Raw genomic sequence first — 12735 nt, 5'->3', positions numbered from 1 at the left:
ATAAACAATCATAAATTAATCTTTCGGCACTTACACAATGTTGCCATCTATAGTTATATTTGATAAACAATCATAAATGAATCTTTCAGTACATACACAATTTTGCCATCTATAGTTATATTTGATAAACAATCATGAATGAATTTTTCAGCGCATACACAATGTTGCCATCTATAGTTATATTTGATTAACAATCATAAATGTTTTTTTCAGCACATACACAATGTTGCCATCTATAGTTATATTTGATAAACAATCATGAATGAATTTTTCAGCGCATACACAATGTTGCCATCTATAGTTATTTTTGATAAACAATCATGAATGAATTTTTCAGCGCATACACAATGTTGCCATCTATAGTTATATTTGATAAACAATCATAAATTAATCTTTCAGCACATACACAATGTTGCCATCTATAGTTATATTTGATAAACAATCATAAATTAATCTTTCAGTACATACACAATGTTGCCATCTATAGTTATATTTGATAAACAATCATAAATTAATCTTTCGGCACTTACACAATGTTGCCATCTATAGTTATATTTGATAAACAATCATAAATTAATCTTTCGGCACTTACACAATGTTGCCATCTATAGTTATATTTGATAAACAATCATAAATTAATCTTTCGGCACTTACACAATGTTGCCATCTATAGTTATATTTGATAAACAATCATAAATTAATCTTTCGGCACTTACACAATGTTGCCATCTATAGTTATATTTGATAAACAATCATAAATGAATCATTCAGCACATACACAATGTTGACATCTGTAGTTATATTTTCATAAAAACACGCTTTTCTTAAATGGGGCGTGCAACAACAACAACAACAACAAACATGGCAGTAGACTCAAAGGTAAATTGTGAAATGCAACCTTTCCAAAGCAAAAACGATGCATTATTATTATTATTATTATTCGGGAGTCTTAATAGCAATTTCCTTGACTCAGCCACACACAAAGAAGTTGTAGACCTCAATGCTTTTCCAAGTTTCCATCTGTTTTGTCGTGTCGAATGATGTCTGCAGCACCAGATAGTTCGACATGTCTGAGAATGGAACCGACGTATAATCCTTGATATCATTCGACAAATATTTTTTGATAAAATATAGGGATAGATTCCACGGCATAGTTACATTTTTTTGCTCGTATCTGCTTTTAGTGGTACGATCTAGGCCCTTTGCGTACTCAGATAGTTGGTGTGGTGGCCCACCACTTTGTGTACTTCCTTTCAAAAGTCACGTAACCGAATACAACCTATAGAGGGGAGCTGCTACTCCTCCACATCTAAAGAACCCAGTTGAGGTGGCTTTGGTATCTGTTTCGTTTGCCTACTGGAGGCCTCCTTAGTAAGGTATATTGGGAATGCCAATACAGTAAGAGGCCTCAGGATAGACCAAGAACACATTGGACGACCGATGTCGCACAGCTGAACAAGTAACACCTCCAGGAGATATCTCCAGAGACAGGAATATCTGGGCCTCACTACTGAAACTGCTTCCCCCATAATCGGGGCCCAAATAAGCAGAATATGAACGAAAAGATCTTTGCTCTTAAAGTGTACGTAACATTACCTCATTCAGGGAGCATAGGGGTCCACCTCCTAGGGCCACAGATTCATTTGAGTGGACAAGGTTTTTCTGTTCTCCTTGCACCTCGCTCATCACCTACAGACAGACCAAATATAACAAATGTGATGCTATGAAGGAACCAACAATTTGTAAAATTCTGGGTTAGGACTCGGAGGCACTTCCATTGGAGCAAAAAAAGCAAAAACATTCAATATTTTTTATCAACAGAGACTACTGGGCTATATATTTTTTGTCTTTATGGCTCACCCAGACGGACTCTGTGGCGGAACGGTTCCGCTGTGACCTAAAATGACAAAGTAAATTCCCCATATCTGTTGAGCTTTTTTAATAGGTTTTTATTAGAGATGTCCAATAATATCGGACTGCCGATATTATCGGCCGATAAATGCTTTAAAGGCCTACTGAAAGCCACTACTACCGACCACGCAGTCTGATAGTTTATATAACAATGATGCAATCTTAACATTATAACACATGCCAATACGGCCGGGTTAACTTATAAAGTGACATTTTAAATTTGCCGCTAAACTTCCGGTTCGAAACGCCTCTGAGGATGACGTATGCGCGTGACGTAGCCCGGGGAACACGGGTATGCCTTCCACATTGAAGCCAATACGAAAAAGCTCTGTTTTCATTTCATAATTCCACAGTATTCTGGACATCTGTGTTTGTGAATCTGTTGCAATTATGTTCATTGCATTATGGAGAAAGAAGCTGAGCAAGCAAAGAAGAAAGTTGTCGGTGCGAAACGGACGTATTTTTCGAATGAAGTCAGCAACAACAGTACACAGCCGGCGCGTCTTTGTTTACATTCCCGAAAGATGCAGTCAAGATGGAAGAACTCGGATAACAGAGACTCTAACCAGGAGGACTTTTGACTTCGATACACAGACGCCTGTAGAGAACTGGGACAACACAGACTCTTACCAGGATTACTTTGATTTGGATGACAGAGACGCAGACGTGCTACCGTGAGTATGCAGCTTTGGCTTCTAAACATTTGATCGCTTGACCGTATGTGCGCAACTTTTTTTTTGCGTATGTACGTAACTTTTTTAAAATATACAAGCTTTATGAACCTTGGGTTAGGTGAACGGTCTTTTGGGCTGAGTGATTGTGTGTGTTGATCAGGTGTTTGAATTGTATTGGCGTGTTCTATGGAGCTAGGAGCTAGCATAGGAGCTAGGAGTTAGCATAACAAAGACGTAGGTGTTTTTATGCAGGATTAATTTGTGTCATATTAAATATAAGCCTGGTTGTGTTGTGGCTAATAGAGTAAATATATGTCTTGTGTTTATTTACTGTTTTAGTCATTCCCAGCTGAATATCAGGTACCGTGAGTATGCAGCCTTGGCTGCTAAATATTTGATAGCTTGACCGTATGTGCGCGTCACGTACGTAACTTTTTAAAAATATATAAGCTTTATGAACATTGGGTTAGGTGAACTGTCTTTTGGGCTGAGTGATTGTGTGTGTTGATCAGGTGTTTGAATTGTATTGGCGTGTTCTATGGAGCTAGGAGCTAGCAGAGGAGCTAGGAGCTAGCATAACAAACACGTAGGTGTTTTTATGCAGGATTAATTTGTGGCATGTTAAATATAAGCCTGGTTGTGTTGTGGCTAATAGAGTATATATATATGTCTTGTGTTTATTTACTGTTGTAGTCATTCCCAGCTGAATATCAGGTCACCCCCGGCTCTCACAGCATCTTACCTATCTGAATAGCTTCAACTCCCCACTAGTCCTTCACTTGCACTTTACTCATCCACAAATCTTTCATCCTCGCTCAAATTAATGGGGAAATTGTCGCTTTCTCGGTCCGAATCTCTCTCACTTCATGCGGCCATCATTGTAAACAATAGGGAACTTTGCGTATATGTTCAACTGACTACGTCACGCTACTTCCGGTAGGGGCAAGCCTTTTTTTATCAGATACCAAAAGTTGCGATCTTTATCGTCGTTGTTCTATACTAAATCCTTTCAGCAAAAATATGGCAATATCGCGAAATGATCAAGTATGACACATAGAATAGATCTGCTATCCCCGTTTAAATAAAAAAAATTCATTTCAGTAGGCCTTTAAAATGTAATATCAGAAATTATCGGTATCGGTTTCAAAAAGTAACATTTTTGACTTTTTAAAACGCCGCTGTACTGGAGTGGTACACGGAACATAGGGAGAAGTACAGAGCGCCAATCAGGGCCGGCCCGTGGCATAGGCCGTATAGGCAAATGCTAAGGGCGCCGTCCATCAGGGGGCGCCACGCCAGTGCCACAAATGTTGGAGAAAAAAAAAAAAAAAGTTGGTACTATTATTTCTAGATACAAAAAATAATCCCACGTTAATTAAAATGCAAAGTAAAGCCTATTTAATAGAAATATTATTTGTTACAACATATAACTTATCATTACACCATGTACCAAATAAAATAGCTCTGAGGTGGGTAAGCTCAACTAAACGTATTCCTTACATTAGGCGCACCGGGTTATAAGGCGCCCTGTCGAGTTTTGAGGAAAAAAAACAGGATTTTAAGTGCGCCTTATACGGTAATGTAAATCTGTTGAGTGTTTTTGTGTAATCCCAATGCTAACCAGCAAACACACCAGGGAGCTACTTCTGAGGCAATAAATCGACAGAATTTAAATCACTTGATTATGCACACAGACAAAAGTATTTTTCATGGAGGAAAGAGATAATGAGTGTTTTGATGTTACCCTTCAGTGTAAGTAGCCGCCAGGCAAAGCAAGAGGGGCATTTTAGAAGATTTAAAGCGTGTGTGAGATGAACTGAATATCAATTACCCGTATATCAATTAAGTACTTTCACCAGTATACGAGATAACATTTTCACAATATTAAAACAAATATCATTACCCGCAACAGTGTGTACCAAAAAGAGTCTTATAAGAACAGTTTTATATTTGATCAGAAGTAATAATAATGATAAATGGGTTATACTTGTATAGCGCTTTTCTACCTTCAAGGTACTCAAAGTGCTTTGACAGTATTTCCACATTCACCCATTCACACACACATTCCCACACTGATGGCGGGAGCTGCCATGCAAGGCGCTAACCAGCAGCCATCAGGAGCAAGGGTGAAGTGTCTTGCCCAAGGACACAACGGACGTGACTAGGATGGTAGAAGGTGGGGATTGAACCCCAGTAACCAGCAACCCTCCGATTGCTGGCACGGCCACTCTACCAACAAGTACAGTATTTTGTATATTTGCAATTAAGCATTTGCGTCCTTGCAAACTTGCCTGTTATTGGTCAAATTTTTTAAAAATAATTTTATTTAAAACTATAAATGTTTCCCCGAAAACAGGCTGGTTTTTCCACATCACATTCACCCTAAGATGATAATAATGTCATGTGACCACATAGTTCCATGTGTTTTAAGCTGACCTTGTTTGGTGTTCCTGGGTGGATCTGCTCCAGCACACCTACACCCAGTTAGTAATCAGCTTGCAACTAAAACCATGCTCTGAGGCACGATTGATGCCAGGTTGTTCATCTGACCTTGCCAGAGTCTAGTTGCCTTTTCGTCGCGCTTGTCCATGATTCCGGTATTGCTGTTTTTGCCTTTTTGTTGGTAAATGATCTAATCCCCGGATTTCCACTGGCAGCGGAACGGCGCTGCCATGGCCGCAGACTCTTTCCCTTTCCATTCTAGTCAGTGTGTCGTGTGCTAAATATACGCAGAACTTTTTATTTTCCTGTCACCGCAACATGGCGGATCAATTTAGCTAACATCTGCTTGCATGGGACAGGACATGATGCACAAACACAAAACAAAGTATCCTGTTGAATTTCAAAATAAAATACTCCGTATTCAAGACGGATGATATTTTATACTTTGAAACGCGAACCTGAAGTCAACTTGTCAAAGGTTTTCGGATGTAATTTCATCTCATAGACACAAATGGATGAGGACATAAGGTCCCAACCTTATGAAGAATGCGCTCCCAACAGGTATAAAAGAAAGGGCATCTCTATCCTCCTTCAAAACCGCAATAAAAGTTCACCTCCAGGCAGCTACAACCCTAAACTAACACCCTCCCCGGATTGTTAATAATCAAATGCAAACAATCAAATGCAGATACTTTTTCTTTTTTTCTTATGCCTTCTGAGATCTATCGATCTATCTATCTATCTATCTATCTATCTATCTATCTATCTATCTATCTATCTATCTATCTATCTATCTATCTATCTATCTATCTATCTATCTATCTATCTATCCCCACTACTTGCTGTCCATATCCTACCAAGTCAGACCTACACTGTTCCAATATCCATTTCTCTGTTTTCAATTGTTGATGATAACAACCAAACCTATCCCATTGGGTTGAGTTTTTCCTTGCCCTGATGTGGGATCTGAGTGGAGGATGTCGTTGTTGCTTGTGCAGCCCTTTGAGACACTTGTGATTAAAGGCTATATAAATAAACTTTGATTGATAGAAGTGAATTATACACTTTATATACTTATACACTTTATTATTACATTATCATAGTGTACTCTTATTATAACAAGGAACTGCATTGACCATCATGATCTCTTTAGCACACCATTCCTTGTATCTCAAATGCTGATACTTCTCAATGCTACACAAATCAGAATTCAATTCAATACTTGTGAGAATTTCAAGTGTGCTTCTCGTTCAGGCGTCTGACTAGAGATCTATTGGAGCATGACGTCACTTTCAGTTCCCTAGGGTCCTCAGTTTTATTTTTAAACCTGCCTCTCTGCAGCTGTGCTTCTTTCCTTTACTCCCGTCTCCGTGAGGCATGTTGTCATCATAGCCTGTGTCTAGTTTTTATTTTACCATTAGCACATTTAAATCTACAGATGTATCTCATACCAAAATATGTCTTTGAAAGAGATAGAAAAGAACAAAAGTTGACTATTAACCTTTTAGTACAGGCGGCCGCTGTGTTGTTATCATCAAAAAACAGCTATTATTGATTAGTAAATGATTTAGAGAAAACGGACGACAATTCAAACCACAAGCACCTAAATGGTGAACATGTTGAAAATAAGCAAACATCCGACACAAGTATAAAGTAAGAAAAACTAATGCCACAAACCTGGCCTAACTTCAAAGCTTAGCCTTTGCCATTCCAGTTGTAAACATTCTTTGTTTGCTAAAACTCGTAAAATAAGAAGAAATTACAGGTATGTACATAATCTATACATCGGTACTTCAAAATCTGCGATTTAGTAAGTGGGAAAGTAACACCGTATCTAAATGTATCCTCTGTATCAGCAGTCACCTACTAGATCAGTGGTTCTTAACCTTGTTGGAGGTACCGAACCCCACCAGTTTCATATGCGCATTCACCGAACTGTAATCATAAAATGATGTTATTATATTAAAGAAATACTAATAAAGATATATTTTACAAACGGAAAGTTACAGGAATGTACACATGATATAATGTTTACATCTCATTGTGCAACATGTGAATGTTTTGGTGGGAACTAAATGCGATATCTGAAAGGGGTACACATTATTTCCAAAGTAAGACCCCCCACCCATACATATAATACTAGTACACAGCTCATGAAAAACAATATGTTATAGTCATTGTAAGTGGGCCAAAACACTTATATTAGAAGATAGTGTCCTGGGCATGACGTTAAAGTGCATCCGGCAGTGGAGGCTCCTCTATGGGGTCTTGGGGCACTAGGAGGTTAACCCCTTTACTACTGTTACCCCAGGTGGTCCTTGGCAAAGACCTAGTACCTGACTGCCCCCTAGCCAGGGATACGGTGAAGACCTCAACGGCGGAGCAGGCGGAAGACGGTAGATTTAAAGGCCTACTGAAATGAAATTTTTTTATTTAAACGGGGATAGCAGATCCATTCTATGTGTCATACTTGATCATTTCGCGATATTGCCATATTTTTGTTCTTTAGTATAGAACAACGACGATAAAGTTCGCAACTTTTGGTCGCTGATAAAAAAAAGCCTTGCTTATACCGGAAGTAGCGTGACGTCACAGGAGGAAGGATTCCTCACAATTCCCCGTTGTTTACAATGGAGCGAGAGAGATTTGGACCGAGAAAGCGACGATTACCCCATTAATTTGAGCGAGGATGAAAGATTCGTGGATGAGGAACGTTAGAGTGAAGGACTAGAGAGGCATTGCAGGGTGTATCTTTTTTTTGCTCTGACCGTAACTTAGGTACAAGGTCTCATTGGATTCTACACACTCTCCTTTTTCTATTGTGGATCACGGATTTGTATTTTAAACCACCTCGGATACTATATCCTCTTGAAAATGAGAGTTGAGAACGCGAAATGGACATTCACAGTGAATTTTATCTCCACGACAATACATAGTTGACGCACTTTAGCTACGGAGCTAACGTGATAGCATCGGGCTCAAATGCAGATAGAAACAAAATTTTAAAAAACCCTGACTGGAAGGATAGACAGAAAATCAACAATACTATTAAACCATGAACATGTAAATACACGGTTAATAATTTCCAGCTTGGCGAAGCTTAACAATTGAAGCTAACTACGGAGCGGCGGCGGCGGCGGCGGCGGGCGTTGTAGCTTTCGACGACACCCCGGCCGCCATCAGAGTCGGCAAGAAACATATATTTCCCCAAAGTTACGTACGTGACACACACATAGCGACACGCACGTACGGGCAAGCGATCAAATGTTTGGAAGCCAAAGCTGTACTCACGGTAGTGCGTCTGCTGTCCAGCTCAAACACAACACAACCTCCTGATTGTGTTGCTGTAGTCCGCCGCTAATACACCGATCGCACCTACAACTTTCTTATTCGCAGTCTCCATTGTCCATTAAACACATTGCAAAAGATTCACCAACACAGATGTCCAGAATACTGTGGAATTGTTCGATGAAAACAGAGCAGTTTTTATGGTGACACATTGGGTACGAATACTTCCGTTGCCGTCGTGACGTCACGCGCATACGTCATCATACATAGACGTTTCCAACCGGGAGCTTAGCTGGAAATTTAAAATTGCACTTTATAAGTTAACCCGGCCGTATTGGCATGTGTTGCAATGTTAATATTTCATCATTGATACATAAACTATCAGACTGCGTGGTCGGTAGTAGTGGGTTTCAGTAGGCCTTTAAGAACTACCACAACGGCTGCGATGGCGGAAAAAGGCTGCAGCAGAAAAGTGTCCCCAGTCGTCTTGGACTCCATGCCACTGGACCCTGACCCGATTCTCTCCCCACGTTAAACTAAGTCACGCACAGGCATCCTCCCAGGAGGATCGTCATACTCGTTCGAGTGACCGCCGATGATGATGGTTGTAAATGGAGAAAAGAATATCTGTTTTGGATACGACTCTTTCGAGGAAAATGGCTCAGGGGTTTTCGTGAAATCTGGTACACACAAAGAGTGTGTTGTGTAGTGTGTTACGACAATATTAACACAGCATACAACAAATACGATTCTGTCCCACCACCGAGCCAGACTCTCGTCCTACAAGCCCAAATCCTGTGTGGACAAATCAAAGAAGGAACATATGTTGTGGCAAAATTTATATTTTAGTAATCTCTTTGTGTGTGTTTGTTGCTTTTTATTCCCTGCATCGGTCTGTTTTTTGTCAAAGAAAAGATGCTTTTATAGCCCTGATACATTCCTTAAGGCCATGGGAGATGTCTCTACTCTGTTCTTCTTATACTCTAACCTCCACTTTCTGTAAATCTGGGACAAAGACTGCTATGATGTTGGTTGATCGCTAATTTATGTTGTATTTGTATTTTGGTCAAAAGGTCACTCTCCTAAATGGTTTATTTCATGATGTTGTATGCCTTTTCCATATTTAATCAATCAAACCATTCCTGGTTTTGCTAATATGACATTCAGATAAAGTGTGTTTTTTGCTCATCTTCTTCCTCCTCCTCCTCAGAGGATGACACCCTTTGGCCAACCACTACCCACCCTTGTCACATTTTTCAAAGCAGATCTAAACACCCTGAAGATTTGTCTCTCTCTCGTTTCTTCTTCCTCTCCTTCTTTCTTTCTGTAGCAGCATAAAACTTTCTCTTGTATAAACCAATTTTACTTGAGATCTCAAATAAATACTCTGGGATGTATCTGTATGTTGAGCAGTCATACCGCAAGAGGGCGCTGTGCTCTAACAGTTCATATGTCCAGTCGTGGTCAAAAGTTCACATACACCTGTGAAGGACATAATGTCACGGCTGTTTTGAGTTTCCAATAATTTCTACAACTCTTATTTTTTTTGTGATAGAGTGATTGGAGCACATACTTGTTGATCACAAAAAACATGAAAAAGGAGGATTACCTCCAAATTCTTCAGGACAACCTACAATCATCAGCCAGGAGGTTGGGTCTTGGGCGCAGTTGGGTGTTCCAACAGGACAATGACACCAAACACACGTCAAAAAAGGCAAATAAATGGCTAAATCAGGCTAGAATTAAGGTTTCAGAATGGCCTTCCCAAAGTCCTGACATAAACGTGTGGACAATGCTGAAGAAACAAGTCCATGTCAGAAAACCAATACATTTAGCTGAACTGCATCAATTTTGTCAAGAGGTGTGGTCAAAAATTCAACCAGAAGCTTGTGGGTGGCTACCAAAAGCGCCTTATTGCAGTGAAACTTTCCAAACTTGCCAAAGGACATGTAACGAAATATTAACATTGCTGTATGTATACTTTTGACCCAGCAAAACGCTGTCCGTAGATTCTTCGTCACTGTAGTAACGCTTCTGCACTCTGACCATATTATTTGATCAGTCACACTGGAAATACGCAACAATTGTAAAGAGATGTGCTGTTTATCATTCACAATCCTTCTGTAAGACAAGAACATTTTTGTCTTTTTTATGCTTTCTAAGTGGCAAATATATCCAACAATTGAGTCAACAGATGGAGGGTCCTCTGTTGCGCTCATTACACTCTCTAAAAACATCCACAAAGCGCCAACAATACTCCATTTACATGTCGTGACCTGAAAATGTATATTATATTCATAAATATGATTGATATTGTTACTATAAGCGGGAACGCAGATATAGCATAGATATATTGGTAGCAGTGAGCTAATGCTAGCTTACGCTGCTATTGTTGACACACTGAGTCGGCGGCTGCTTCTGCTTGGTCTCAAACTTGCTAAAAGTAAATTCTAGATTATAATTCACGCATCGCTCACCTGCTAGTAGACAAATGTGTCCATGGACCGACAGGCTGGTCCACTCTCACAGCCAAAAAGACGATAGTTGCTGTAACTTCTTTTTAACTTCTAGTGAGGATTGTGATTGATTCTTCATCTAAACGGAATTATGTGAGCGTCCCGTCAGTCGGCATCACAGCGAGAGTGGAAATATTACAGTAAGTGTTTGTTTTATTATGGTTTATTATGGTTAGTCTGTATGTTTATCACCTAGCAATGCTGCTGATGCTATAGTGTCACATAAAAATGACATAAAATTACTAAAACGAATTACTCATCCTCTTTGTGTTCGGGCTCAAAAATATAAGGTTCTGGATCCTAATTTTCCCCAAAGTAATCGTTGTTGCCTCTCACAAAGTCTGCTTTATTTGCATTGTTGTTGATGCGGAAGGGATCTGTGGTTCCTCCTCTACGTCACGCGATCACGTGACTGGTTTCCTCATTATCTCTCAAATCTATGTGAGATTGATACTATTTTGATCATATCTATTTACTCGCACCTTTGTAAGCCTTTTGGTGTCATAAATCAGATATATTTGATAATAGCTTCAATATAGAGGCAACTTGTTTTTCCACTCTACTGCTACTTCAAATACAGCAGACATGTGCTTCCGATGGCGGACGAGAGGAGAGGTAGAAGCTTTGAAATAAAATAAAAATAACTCATCTAGCTTCAATGTGTCTAAAAAAAGCAAATCTTGAGCACAAAGTGCGGAGAATGAATGTAGCACTAAAACAGTGTCAATGACTTACTGTACAATAATTACAGTATGTGTTTGTTGGAGACGGGCAAATCCATCAAAACATCGATAACACTGATACCAATGGTAGATTATGTCAGTATCGCATCGATAGCAGCAGTCCATTGAGTTATTTATCATTGTTAGTATTATAATGAGAAATTGGAAATATGTGATGCACTATATTGTAATCTTTTTGAAACACCAAATCAAATTGTTTTTTAAGACAAAATATTTTATTTAGGAGTTAGTTGGTCTTTTTAAACGGCATGTTATTTTGGGAGGTCAAGCATGGATTCATTTCAATTACGAGGTCAGGCATAAAACCGATCAAACTTTGAAGTTGAGGTACTGTACTAGGAGGGAATCATTGTTTCTGGATATTCTTACATTGTCGTATATTGATATATATTGTTCATCCATCCATACATTTTCTACCGCTTGTCCAATCCTGCATAAATACGTGTGTTGGTGTTTGTGTGTTTGTTTGAGATTTTGATCATGATCAACAATCTAAAGGCAAACAAGTCACAACATGATTCAAAGATCTTTAACAATTACAGTAATAAGTATCTGTATTAATATCGCTTTTGGCAGTACTCGCCCTGAATTTCCAGTACTTGGTGTGTGTATGTGTGTGTGTTTCTACCCTTCTTGAGACATCAACAAGGAAAAGTACCTTCCATACGAGGAGCGGTGAACAAGTTAGGACATAAATCATGGTCCCAATACGGAAAACCATTGCATCTAACAGAGAATGTCTCATTAGCACCCCTGGTGGTGAAATCTATCAACATTAGGGTGGTCCCAAAAAAGAGGGATTTTTTAGATTGACTGTGTGTCGGTTTTAAAAGGGCTCCCATTCTGGTCAACATATGAAATAACAAGTGTGTGTACAAATTTGAGGTGCTCCCCCTCTGGCCAACATATGTAATAACAAGTGTGTGTAAGAAATTGAAGTGCTCCCCCTCTGGCCAACATATGTAATATCAAGAGTGTGTGTAAGAAATTGAAGTGCTCCCCCTCTGGCCAACATATGTAATAACATGTGTGTGCAAGAATTTGAAGTGCTCTCCCTCTGGCCAACATATGTAATAACATGTGTGTGCAAGAATTTGAAGTGCTCTCCCTCTGGCCAACATATGTAATAACAAGTGTGTGTAAGAAATTGAAGTGCTCTCC

General features: G+C 39.3%; 1 protein-coding gene across 4 annotated transcripts in view; it reads right to left on the bottom strand.

Annotated features, from left to right (window-relative positions):
• The window catches only part of LOC133635521 (oxysterol-binding protein-related protein 10-like), a 60008-nt gene that overhangs the window by 42633 nt on the left and 4640 nt on the right, over positions 1-12735 (bottom strand). For 3 of the 4 annotated variants that reach the window (XM_062028708.1, XM_062028709.1, XM_062028710.1), the window contains one exon: positions 1597-1689. In XM_062028708.1, the coding sequence (XP_061884692.1) occupies positions 1597-1689 (93 nt within the window). Of the gene's footprint in view, positions 1-1596; positions 1690-5021; positions 5044-12735 lie in introns of those variants that run through there. The other variant, XM_062028711.1, reaches the window with a different exon arrangement.

This window comes from Entelurus aequoreus, linkage group LG20 (genome assembly GCF_033978785.1).
Source record: "Entelurus aequoreus isolate RoL-2023_Sb linkage group LG20, RoL_Eaeq_v1.1, whole genome shotgun sequence".
In the NCBI taxonomy this organism is placed as follows: domain Eukaryota; kingdom Metazoa; phylum Chordata; class Actinopteri; order Syngnathiformes; family Syngnathidae; genus Entelurus; species Entelurus aequoreus.
Note: the sequence above shows the minus strand (reverse complement) of the source record. Positions and strands in the feature narration are given on the sequence as shown.